Consider the following 12,860-nt stretch of genomic DNA (forward strand, 5'->3'; position numbering starts at 1 on the left):
TGGCCTACAGGCCAGTGGGATCATCAGAATTACTTAAGTATACCTGGTGTTTATTTTAACGTATTTGTAGAAATATATGTAATTACTGATATAGAAACGTATTTATTATGTAACATGAAATTCATAATCTTACTGATATTACTGCTTAGTTTAAGGACTTACCTACGTACCTGTAAACGGTCATTTTTTTAAAGACTTTATTTATTTATCTTTAGAGGGGAAGGGAAGGAGAGAGAAAGAGAAATATTGATGTATGGTTGCCTCTCATGGGTCCCCCACTGGGAACTGGCCCGCAACCCAGGCATGTGCCCTGACTGGGAATCAAACCACAATCCTCTGGTTCGCAGGCCTGCGCTCAATCCACTGAGCTACACCAGCCAGGGCTAAACAGTCATTTTAAAAAGATAATACATATCAGTGATAATGTGCTTGTGACCCAAATAATGACAGTGGTACACAAATGAATGAAGAGTGAGGAACGTATCTACATACCGTAGTGGAGAGTGGGGCTTTAAAGAAGGAATTTCCAGAAGTTCATTCACCATTCATTGCTACATGTGCCTCAGGCACGAAGCCATTTTTTTAATTGATACATATGTCTAATCTGTTTGTAAATCAAACAAACCATGTTCTTCTTCCAGCCTTTAAAGAATACTTTTACATTACTTCTGTCTGCACATGTCTTGCCTAAATCATCTTTGATAACCTTGTAGTCTCTAGCCAGGTTTTTCATCTGCTCTTTGTAAATCTCAAAGTCATCATCATACCCCTTCCTTGAAAATCTTTATTTAGAGTTTAACTCAGTTCTACTGCAGAATGATAAAAAGACTCTTTAGATATACAGCTCTGAATGGGAGAGAAAATTCCCCTCACTAAGATTATGGAATATTTGCCCTCAAAATGGAAATCCTTTCTAATTATAAAAAATCTAATTCACAATGCTTTAAAGGTTCTTGTGCTCAAGTTCTCTCTCTCTCTCTCTCTCTCTCTCTCTTTCTCTCTCTCTCTCTCTTTCTCTTTCTCTCTCTCTCTCTTTCTCTCTCTCTATCTCTTTCTCTCTCTCTCTCTCTTTCTCTCTCTCTCTTTCTCTCTCTCTTTCTCTCTCTCTCTTTATCTCTTTCTCTCTCTCTCTCTCTTTCTCTTTCTCTCTCTCTCTCTCTCTCTCTTTCTCTCTCTCTCTCTCCACCCCACCCCTTCCCTGCTTCTTTCTCTCATTCTTTCTCAGGCACTTCTCTCGGGCAGGCCAGAGAAAACGAATCTGTTCTATATCTCCAGCATTGTTCGTGCAGAAAGCACGGGTGTTGAGTGGTGTCATATAAACCGAATATACAGTACCAGTTTTCTAAACGGAAGTACATTATTAATACCAACCTGAGCTCCCTGGTCCTCTGTGCCTCCAGAGAACTCCCACACGCATTGTCTCACTCAGTCCTCACGGCTTCCTGAGAGGTCCAGGCTGCGTGGTGATGGCGATGCAGGTAGCATCCTAGTTAGTACCTTAGGAACAGAGCATTTAAGAGACTAAGTGACAATTAGGTGGGAGAATTGCTACTCGAGGCTAGAGTTTTTATCTCTCTGTACTATATCTACATTGGAAAAGGACCATTTAGCTGTCCTAACTGGATAGAAATAACTCTTACACTAATTTCGTATCTATTGTTCTGAGCCTATATTTGTCAGGAAAATTTCTGGTCTAGTTCAGAACTTTTAGTGGGCTTAACCCTTCAAGAAGTCATTACTGTGTAAAAATGACTAAAATCACTCTTTTTCCCCTCTTTCTCTAAATGGTTAGTGTGAAATTAAGACTCTGGCATTCCCGTGTACAAGTGGGCACCTAGTGAGTTCCTTTAGCTTTCATCGCTTCCTTGATTCCCAACCCCCTCCGGGTTAACCTGAGCGATCAGCCATCGAACCACACTTGCCCCCTCTCATTCGTGGTCATCGTTGCTTCATTGCTGACCCAGACCCCTGGGCGGACTCACGGCTTTGAGGCCTTGTCTTTCTTTGGAGGGAGAAAGAGGCAAGTTCTTGGAAGTGTAGCATTAGGGTTTCTGTTCAGAATAGTGTCTTCTTATACACATAAATGAATAGTCTCTTTTTCCTCCTCCAGCCCTGGCATTAATAAAATATTACTTAGAACTGAGAGCATTTGTTAGAAAAGAGGAATCGCAGTTATGTCTTCCGAGAAGAGCTCTCTTTGTGAAACAGAACTAGTAGGTGGACCGTGTTGAGAGGTGCTGATCAGTATCTCCGACGCAGGTGCAGTCACCTGTGGACTCTGCCACGATGTCCCCAGTGGAGAGGACAGCAGCCTGGGTTCTGAACAACGGGCAGTACGAAGAGGATGTGGAAGAAACGGAGCAAAACCAAGATGAGGCCAAGCATGCTGAGAAGGTAGGACCTAGTCTGTGTTTACTGACTTACTGCCCCATGGCGACAGGCCCCCAGAAGGGCCGTCTGGCCAAGGACCTGAGCTGCCCCTCCCCAGCTTCCGCTCCACCCCTTCCACTACCCATCACATACCTACCTACGTGTAGTAGCCAGTACTGTCGTTAGGCAGGAATGTGCGGGACATGTCCAACAAGCTGTGGGGGAGGGCATTAGCTCTTTTTTTCATGTAGGTTGCCCTAATTTGAAGAATACTCTAACATTCATTTCTAGTAATTTTAGGCAATTATTTAGTATTTTCTAAAGTGGTTGGTCGTCTGCATCCAAGGCCAAAATTCCCCTTAGACTAGACTTACTTTCCGTATCTTGGTAATTAATGATTTTTGTGCTGGGTCTTGTTTTGTTTTGGGGTTGTTGGTTTTTTTTTTTTTTGCTTTTTCTGGAAAAGAACTTCTGGCTTTATACATGATTTAACAAAAAAAAAAACCTGAACCATTTATTGGTTCAATTTCGTTTTATTTTGTCTTTTAAAGAAGAGCTGGTGTGGAAAAAATGATCAAACAAGACCTTGATGTCCTGTACGGCATCATCTTATTTGACTAACAACCAGACAGGTAGCTTCCGCTCACCCATAAGCGCGATCCTAAACGTGCCCACAGCTACAGTCTGCCTCCTCAAACTATCCTAGAAATGGTCATCTTTGACCCTCCTCCCGGAATTAACATGATGTTGAATAAGCAGAAGCTAACTGTCTGGTAGGACGTTATAGGAAGACAGATTGCATTTTGCAAAGCACCATGCAGATCTCTCACTAATTCCTAATGAATTTATGTAGACCACCTATCAGGAAGCTCCTCCCTCTCACCTCACCTGGACGTGTGACATCCCAGTGTACTCACTGCCCACCACAGTGACTTTGGCACAAGAAGGGGCCATGGAACCCGCGTACAGCTTTATATGCAGCGTGAGCGAGAAAATAGGCCTGTGTCTTCTGGAAAGGAGTACAGAAGCGGGCAGGTGACCCACACCATGGAAACGGGCCAAGAGGCAGTGTTCATCAGCCCTAGAGAACATGTAGGCCTTTGGCTTAATGCTGGTGGCCTGAATACTCTGGTTTTATAGTTAGGGAGAAAGAAGCTACAGTCCACCATAAAACTCCACTGGCAGCCTGCCATAAAATTCTGTGCATTGATTCAGTAGCACTTAGCGTGACAGAAACGTTGCCTGTTCTCTGCAGGGCCCATTCCGGTAGAGGGAAGGAATGGCGGTCTGTGGAGCCAGGTTGTGGGCGAGGTCCCACAGTACAGGCGGTGGCACGGAACCCGCTCTCTGTAGACCCCGGGCTTTTGGCTCATTCCGAGTGATCCGTGAGGCTTCTCAGTGCTCGATGGATTTTTTCCTGCTCCCATTGGACACCATCATAGGTTGCGTGTGGCTTGCAGCAGCTGGTAGTTTAATATGGAGATAGACACATAGTACATAGGTTTGCAAGGCCCAGGTGACATCACAAGTGCAATTTTAGGAGCCAGGTCAAAGCTCCATTCCCATTTGTGCCTTCGAGAGCAGCAGCAGCACACGGCATGGCGGCTCAGACGGCATCCAGCTGCCTTGCCTCCGGCTCCTCTGGTAGAAAGCGAATTGCCGGTTTCCACGGCCGGTGCCAGGCGTCCCTCTCTCCTCCAGTACGAACAGGAGATCACCAAACTGAAGGAGCGCCTGCGGGTGTCCAGCCGGCGGCTGGAGGAGTACGAGCGCCGGCTGCTGGCGCAGGAGCAGCAGATGCAGAAGCTGCTGCTGGAGTACAAGGCGCGGCTGGAGGACAGCGAGGAGCGGCTGCGGCGGCAGCAGGAGGAGAAGGACAGCCAGATGAAGGGCATCATCAGCAGGTCGGAGGGGCCCCAGCGCTGGCAGTGGGCTGGCCGCGTGCACAGGAGGCGGGAAGAGGGGCCGCAGCTCCTCGAGGGGCGGCAGCAAGGCCACCGAGGCGCGTGCTCCCTGGTCTGGTTAGGACAGGGTGATGACCGACCGTGACTCTTAACGTTTTCCGAGTGTGAGACTTTCCTGCACTGCCTTTGAAGATAGAGGTGGTCTGTTTCCTTTCATCACAACAATTAGGAAAGATAAAAAGTTGGGGATGCGCTTGGGGCGCCTTAGAGGGGAACTGGGTTCTAAAACCCTAGGTATTCACGAACAAGTCCAGAGACATGGAAGGAAGTTTCATTGGCCTCCGTTAGGGCTGGAGGGAGAGAGAGGGCGCCCAGGGTGGCGAGGGGTGTGGGGGAAGCGTCAGCTTCACCAGCAGTCACGCAGCCCTTACGGGCCAGGCTCTTTTCTAAGTCCTTTACAAATAATTTGTTTAGCCTGGTAGTAATAATGTGTTTCGTGCCAACCTCTGAGGTAGGCATTATTATCATTCTCATTTTACAAACAAAGAAACAGGCAGCAGGTTGATGACGTCGCTTGCCCAAGGTCGCCTAACAGCACAGGCAGGGTTTGCGGCCAGGCCGCCAAGCCCCAGAGTCCATGCTCGGAATGACTGCGCTTCCGTCTCGTCAGAAGCTGGGGGCAGGGCAATGGACTGAAGACAGAAGGGGGCTGTTGTTTCAGCCGCACAGGGTCTAACCGAGAGCAGTTTGATGGGACTTCCACATCCGAGGGGAAGATGTCAGTGGTGGATGAGAGAGAAATTAGAGCTGCTCAGTAGCGAGTTCTCTCTGAGGACCCAGCTGTGCGAGGGAGGAGAAGGGACGACCATCACAGGGTCACTGGAGATTGAGAGAAGGTTGTTTGGCTTGTGTTGATTGGTTTGATATTTTAAGATGAAATAAGTGGTGCTGAGGGATTAGAGGGAGGATGGGATTGTGGGGATGCTGTCCCAGAGGAGATCGAAGTGTAAGGGACCTAGTCCCGGGTAAAGAAACCAACGCTGGCTGTCTCCCAAGGCAGGAGAGAAGAAAGAACGCACGGTTATAGACCTTTGGTTGGGAAGGGGTGGAAGTACTGCACTGTGGTGAGTGGGTTTCTAGTCCGCTGTGCAGTCTAGCCCTCTCTCCGAAGATGCTGAAATGTCCTCCCTGCATCCTTCTAGGCTAATGGCTGTGGAAGAGGAATTGAAGAAGGACCACGCTGAGATGCAGGCAGTCATAGATGCAAAGCAGAAAATAATCGACGCACAGGTAAGTGGGCCTGGATGCAGTGGTTGGCTCTTGTTCCTAATCACTGCTGTTTTCTGACTCCCCGCCCCTTGCAAACGCCGGGGCATGTACTGGGAAATGGGTCACGGGAAAGTGTTCTGCATTACTTTTGGAAGAGTAAGGGTTTCCGTGTGACCTCTGACTTCTCCCTTCTTCTGTTGGTGACAAGCCTGTTAACCCAGCAAAGTGTTAGCGTGCTTAGCGCAGTTGCTTGACCACTCTCAGCCCAGTGCATGATGGGGGTTTACCTCCTTCCAGACGGGAAGCAGGGCGTTCTCTGAGGGGGCAGCTGTGAAAAGTACACTGCATGTGTCTGGCTTGTGACCTCCACCGACCATTGCTTGGCTGTGATGTTCACGGTCTTGTCAGTCACGTCCACTGTGCTACCACCCCCCAGCCCCAGACAGCGGTGGGGCCGCAGGGGTCAGACCGGGTTGGAGAAGACGCCTGTCCTCACTACTCCTTCGGTCCTGGGCTCGGTGTTGACGCTCGGGGTCTGCTTGGTTGCCCTTCTTTGTTGGCTCTGCTTGGGGAACCTCTTCCGGGTGAGGGAACCAGAGTCTGGGCCCCTGCTCTCTGTAGGTCATACCTGTCACAGGAACAGCGTGAGGACCGCCAAGAATACCTCACAGGGACACATCAGTGATCAGGAAAATCCAGCAGGCTGAAAGGGCTTCTAATTCCCTTTCATTTTATCAGCACAGAACACGGTCATATTCCTTAGAGCAGAATGAGTAGCAAAAGGCAGGTATGGCTTTGAGAATGTCTGGTCTACCCACTGAATGTGAAACCTCCCTGAAGACAACCCAGCCAGGTTTGCATTTGCCATCCTCAAACGCACGCCACACCCCTAAGCAGGGCAATAAAAACGGGAGCGAAGACGGCCTGTCCTGCTCTCTTCCCTGCACGGGGGTCAGGAGCCAGCACTCCCACCTGCGGTCTAGGTGCCGGGGGTTGGCCTGGAAGCAGAGCCCTGGGGAGGGCGCTGTGTGGTCCGGCCTCCTTCACACGCCCGGCCTGGAAGCTGAGCGGGTGGCCATGCTCCAGCGTCAGCTTGGTGCCCAGAGTGTCTTGGACACTGTAGTTTCAAGAGCGTCTGATATTTAGACCTCCTTCCTATCAGAAGAAAGTTCTGTTGTGCTTATCTTACATGGTCCTTTGTTTAAAAAAAACAAACTTTCCAGGTGTCCCCAGGACCGGTGAGGGAAGGGTAGCAGAGACACAGCTGTCTCGCTGTACGTACCGTAAAAGCCCATCCCCAAGGCGTAAGAGAAACAGCCTGGAGAAGGAGGGCAGCATAGTCTCAAAGGCTAGTGGGTATGCTTTCGCCTTGGAATTTTCTGCGTGACGTCCTAAAGCCTGGACAGTTCCACCTGGTTAGTCGTTTCCACTGACCTGAACCTGTGTCCGATGCCCGCAGAGGGGGCGTGGCTGAGCCATGATCATGGCTCTGCACCCAGGACTTTCCTTCCCTCGGTAGTCCACCACACTCCCTATGTCGGCACCTAGGGTGAGACGGCAGGGTATAAACAGGGGGCCTAGGCAGGGAAGGTGAAAGCAAGAGAAGGAGTCGGATTTATCAAGACTCGAAAGCCCTGGAAAACAAGGATGTTCTCCCGGTTAACCGGCCATGGGGTGTAGTTCAGGGCCGGAGGCAACAGCGCCCTCAGAGCGACAGACCTGTGCTCTGGCTCAGCCGCATAAAGGTTCTGTATCTGTCCCTTGAGGCCATGCTTTCCAAGTGGTTCGATTCTGTGGACGACTTTGGCGAAACCAGGGGCGCCTTCCAGAGATCAGTTCCCAGCAGCTCCCTCTGACCCCTCAACACCAAGAACCACTCTCAAATAATGGGCCACAACACACCAGAGTTGGCTCGGTGTGATCAGCCACCCATTCCAACATAGGCATTGCCAAATAGTGAATTTCCGCCCCGAAGCCCGCTGTGGACCCCAGAGAATATGAGGAAAGCTCACTAGACCACATTTGAAAACCGCTGTACCAGGCACAGCACAGGTCAGAAACACTGGAGCCAGTTTTTAAAAAATTAGACTGTCCTTAAAAAGCAGGTTTCCTGGTTCCAGCTGTTGTCTTACTGATACATTAAAATCTTTTTTATAGCAAAAGGCTATGAACACCCTTTGTACCGAACGGCATTTTACGTCAGGCCCTTCCCTGGGTAAGGGGGACCCCTACGTGGGGCAGAAAGCTCCCCGGCAAGGTGACCCACGCGTCTGTGTCCCTGACTGCTGCCTTGGTGCCCACAGCAGTGGGAACTGGTTCTGAAGTGGATACAGTGTCTCCCCTTACACTGGAGCTGGGCCCAGTGTGTCCTGAAACCCTGAGGCCGCGCCCAGTGAAGTGGTTTGCATCTCGGTGGCCCTGTCCCTGCAGGACCGGCTGGTACCTGAGCGCAGCCCCTCTACCTCCTAGAGCCGGTTCACACTACAAGGGCAGCCTGGGCCGGCGGCTTTCTAACTGGACGCAGAGGATGCGCTCTCCACTGGGGAGGGCAGGTCTGTCCATCCTGGACCCCGGGGCACGGCCACGGGCATCCTGGTGGCGGCACTCAGGGACTGTCTCTTACACATCAGACCAGGGACCGCGCCACCTTTCACGCCCTCCCCACCCAGGATCTCCCCGTGTGTCTCAGATGGAGAATGGAGAAGGGCTCCCTCCTCTGAGAAGCGAGCAGCTGCCTAGTTACTGTTGGCAAGTGATACCTCCGCTGTGTTAAATTACAGGTCCTAAATGGAGATGAGATTATTCAACCAGGCAAGTAAAACCCTGTCTCGCTCCAGCCGAGCAGCCCGCCCCGGCCTGGTGCACCGCCTCCTGCCCATTCCAGCTCCTCACTCCCCTCCTCCACGTCCTCGGCAGGCCCGGACTGGGGGCTCCGCCCTTCCGTCCAGCCAGCGTCCCCATCCCGAAGCCTCTTTTGCCAATGAACCTTGAACTTCAAGTCCCTATTCAATTTTTTCCTCTTACTTTTTGTTTCATTGTGAGAGGTTGGCAGTGAGGGGAGTTACAGAAGGGAATTTCTGCACTTGGAAACCTTCCACTGTTTGCGGGGGGAGAGGTTGCTGGATTTCATTGTTCCTCTCGCAGTCAGTGAATACAATCACTCTTAGCCTTCTTCGTGACTCTTGAAGAATCAAATAATTTTTAATGAATGCCTCATTTTTCGGGGGGATAGACCTGGAAAATCCTGCATTCCTTAGTATTGGGTCCTTGTAGATTACCCTAATGCTGAAATAGCTTTTTTCATCATTTCAAGAAGTAATGTTTTTCTGCATAGAGATCATTCCTAACCACAGGCTGAAACATCAGATTTGGCTTCCACCCTGGTTTTCTGGTAGCCACTGGCCAGTGCTTACCTACTGACCTAGGAAAGATCCATACTTAATATCCCAGTAAATTCCACTGGCTGTAATTTTTTCATTATTATTTTAAAAAGCCTCACAGATCTTTCTTTCTTGGAGTTTTGTCCTTACAATGAGTGACTCACCTTCCCAAAGTCAAACGCATATTCTTCTAGATGATTGGTTATTTAATAACACTGATTTGGGGTACCTGACCCCCAGGTTCTCCATCAGGGAAAGGAGGAATTTTTTAATGATAATAGTTTTAATGAGACGGAGTTTTTTTCATACCTTTGAAACTGGGACCACCACACCGCTTCGTGCGGACCCCGCCCCTCCCCACAGCAGGGAGGCATCACTGGCTGCTGATGTAGGGTCTTTTACCTAAATTGCACCCCCCCCCCACCAGGTGGCAGTCCTTACTCTGCATCCCCTGCAGCGAGGTCCCCACCGAGCACGGCCCCAAGGGTCCTGTGTGGCTGCTGCTTCAGCTGCAAGGGGCAGCAGTGAAGTCCCTCTGTGTCCCCTGGAGCCTGACTATGACTCACCTCCCCATGCCCCCCCGCCCCTGTGAATGCGGGCACTCCTGGGGGAGGAAAGCGCTTTCTGGCTTAGGAGAGTTGGTCCATCCATGCTGTTTCCTTCTTAATTTCAGGGGCACAGGCAGAGCCAGTTCTTCTCGGCATTACCTTCTGGAATGACTCACCTGGCTGCTGAAGTTAGGGTTAGGGCTCCCTCCTAACCTTTGTGAGATGGATAATATTTTGATGGGGTGATTTTTAGATGGGCCTACTTTTCTTGCGATTGCGCCCCCCCCTTTTTAGCCCTTTTCCCCCTCAGTTTTATTTTTCGTGTGTGCGTGTTCAACAACCTCTAGTTCCAAAATACGGTTCTAAAGCTTCTGTTTTTCCAGAGACTCAAAACTAAAGTGAAAGCCGTCTCTGCGCTGGGCGGCTTTCCCGGAGTGACTCTGAGCTGGAATGAGCCCAGGAGTGCGTCTGTCTGTTTCCCGTGTCCCGTTTGCGGCGACCCCTGCGGCCACACCTCCCCCCCTGTCTCCGAGTAACTCCCTGCTCTGAGCTTCTGGCTGCCTTCCCTCCTCCTGCGTGTTGCATCCTCACTTTGTCGGCGACTGTCCGCTGCCACCATGTGCTGGTTTTAATTTCGAGCACAGTGTGAGTCCTCTGCAAATGTGACCGGTGTGCCACCCGCTCTGGGGGCTCCGAACCCACAGGTCACTTGCACTTCTCCTCCGTGAAATGAAACCTCTGGTGCTTCTTTCTTTGCCACCTAATTTCCACATTTTCATTTTGACCAAAAGGCCCTAAATACACGCAGTCAGGCAGCTTGACCCCTGGGTCGCATGGTCTGAAGTAACATGTGGCGTCATGTTTACGTGGTACCCCCATGTCCCGAGGGGTTGTTAGTAACAAACCCTGCTGTGCGGAAGGAAAAGAGAAAACGGACACAGGCCCACTGGGCTCAGGGGCGGCTGAACCTGACTCACGGGCAGAAAGAGGCAGAGACGTTCCATTTGCGCGGACAGCGTCCTGCGTGCGGCTGTGTGATAGCAAGCGTTAGAACAGTCCTTCTAGAGAACGGGTGTCAGTGCGGTGCCCCGCGTGCCGCCGGAGTAAAGCCGTGACCGGTGTGTTGCAGGAAAAACGGATCGTGTCCCTGGACTCGGCCAACACCAGGCTGATGAGCGCGCTGACCCAGGTGAGGGAGCGCTACAGCATGCAGGTCCGCAACGGCATCTCGCCCACCCACCCCACCAGGCTTTCCATCACGGAGAACGGTGAATTCAAAAACAGCAGCTGCTGACGGCCTCGCAGACCAGACAGGCCGTGGGAGGAGACGGAAGGAAGTGTCCCTGCGCGCCCGTTCCCCGCTCCGCGCCCAGCGCCCCCGGGGTTCCAGAATGTTGCCACAGCCCTGTGGCGAGAAGCTCTCAGATGAAGGAGGAACCTCGTCTTTCAGGGCAGGAGGCTAAGACTTCCGAGGTGGCTGCCTTCCCCCAGGTCTCCGTGTACATAGGGAACTTAGTTCTGGGCCATGTACAGAAAGTCCCCCTGTAATATACCCACTGAAAGTTAATAATGTAGATTACCTTTTTAATTATTGCTATTTTTATTATTGTCTTCCTCTTGTGGAAAGCACTGCAGTTGTTAAGAGAAGGCAGGTAGGAACTATGTGTGAGTGAGAAGTGAGCCCAGCGGTTGAGTAGGTAGAAGCCCAGTGTCTGTCTGTCTGTCTGTCTGGTAGAAGTGCACAGCGTGCAATAGGACATTGTCAGAATGAGTTTTTCAGGGATTCATCTTCCAGTTAAAAACCCCACTACCACCCCCTTGTCCTTAGGGAAACATGAAAGTACTAAGATGCAAACAAAACGCTTTACCCCACCGATCAGCCAAGGCCGGTACCAATCAGCCAAGGCCGATTCTGGACGGACAGCCAGTCCGATTTGGGATGCACTGCTTCAAAACGGGACTGGCGCCCAAACTGGACCGACTGGAGGGGCGGTGGCTGCTGAACCCCTGCCAATGCTCACTTCCTTCTGTCTGTCGCAGATGGGACCTGCCCCCTTCAGACGGGGGGCGTTTTTTAACCCCAGTTTTAATAAAGGGTGTTCTTTTTCTTCTTTAGAGTTTACAAAACTATAAATATTTGTGTCTCTACACACCACCTTCACCTTCCCAAACCCGGGGCCCTTTCCTCCCCCACAGGGTGGCCCAGCGCCGGCCGCCCACAGGGCTCGCCGTCCGTAGAGACGTCCCTCGGACACGCTGCCCACGAACCCTCCCAAACAGGCACCCTTTCTTCCACACAGAAAAGGGCTAACTGCACCGTAGCAGGGATCTCTGGGTAGTTGCTATTTTAACAAAATTTCTATTTGAAAATTATTTGGGATAAAGACTTTATTCATTGTATTCAGCGTATCTCCAGACAGGGTAACCTTATCTCAACCTTTAGCTTTCAAAATGCTTCTTTCTCTAGTCCCCGAAGTAAACTTTGGAAGGGAAGTCCAAATCTGAAGCGTCACTCTCTGAAAAGTGATGATTACTTCTGTAAAAAAGAACCCTAAACGTGGGAGGCAGCGCCTCCCTGTGCTCTCAGTGGGCTGGTCAGTAACGCCCATGTCACCCGTTGTCAGCAGCTTTGTCATGGGACAGAAACGGTCACAAAAGCCAATTTTTGAGTTCCTCTTTTCCAAAGGCACGCAGTGTCATCTTGAAGGCAAGCCTGATTATCGGAGGTACGGACTGTTACCTGTCAGCCATTGTATGTGCAGACGTATCTGCCTATCTAGTCACATGTGTGCGCGCGTAACCGCACAAACAGGAAACGTTCACGCCCTTAGTGCTGTGAGATACGATGTTAAAAGGGTTTTGAATCTCTTTAAGCAAGATCTGAGCAGTTTCTGTTGAGAAAGAACACTTCTCAAATGAGCTGTTGATGTTTATTTTAAATTATAAACTTTAAGGAAGTTTTTTAAAAGGAAAGGAGAAAAAACGACCCGAGGGAGGCGTGTGCGTGGAATGGGTGTTTCTACGTGACAGGTATGTGGGAGGGAGCAGAGAGCAGGTGTCTGGCGGGGCCTCTTCCCGGTGAAGCCCAGGCAGCCACACGGAGCGCCCCCTCCGCTGCGCCCCAGCCCACCCCCCGACGCCTTCCCGCCGCCCTCTCAGCGGGTCTTTGTGCTGGACCCCGCGCCTCCGCCCCTCACCACGGCCCCCACCACAGCACTTTCCTCCGTCACACTCCCACCTGTGCCTGTCAGCCACCTAAAGCAGGTTTCTCGTGGCGCTTATCTGATCTGCAGGCCGCGTGCCCATGGGCTCGGCGCCTTCGTGCTTTCTGGACCCTTGGTAGTTATTTTATATATTCCTATCTCTCCCTTCCAAGCTGAGGGCACACT

General features: G+C 51.0%; 1 protein-coding gene across 7 annotated transcripts in view; it reads left to right on the forward strand.

Moving 5' to 3' along the window:
• Positions 1-11,994, forward strand: part of RASAL2 (RAS protein activator like 2) — a 274,200-nt gene extending 262,206 nt beyond the window's left edge. For 4 of the 7 annotated variants that reach the window (XM_037035070.1, XM_037035069.1, XM_037035067.1 and 1 more), the window contains 5 exons: positions 2,260-2,394; positions 4,072-4,274; positions 5,477-5,564; positions 8,324-8,354; positions 10,601-11,994. In XM_037035070.1, the coding sequence (XP_036890965.1) occupies positions 2,260-2,394; positions 4,072-4,274; positions 5,477-5,564; positions 8,324-8,354; positions 10,601-10,743 (600 nt within the window). In that variant the 3' untranslated portion in view covers positions 10,744-11,994. The remainder of the gene's footprint in view (positions 1-2,259; positions 2,395-4,071; positions 4,275-5,476; positions 5,565-8,323; positions 8,355-10,600) is intronic. The other 3 variants (XM_037035073.1, XM_037035071.1, XM_037035068.1) reach the window with 1 other exon arrangement.
• Positions 11,995-12,860: the final 866 nt, after the last annotated feature.

The sequence above is a fragment of the Sturnira hondurensis genome, unplaced genomic scaffold, assembly GCF_014824575.4.
Source record: "Sturnira hondurensis isolate 20B ecotype Veracruz unplaced genomic scaffold, ASM1482457v3 Scaffold0022215, whole genome shotgun sequence".
NCBI lineage: Eukaryota > Metazoa > Chordata > Mammalia > Chiroptera > Phyllostomidae > Sturnira > Sturnira hondurensis.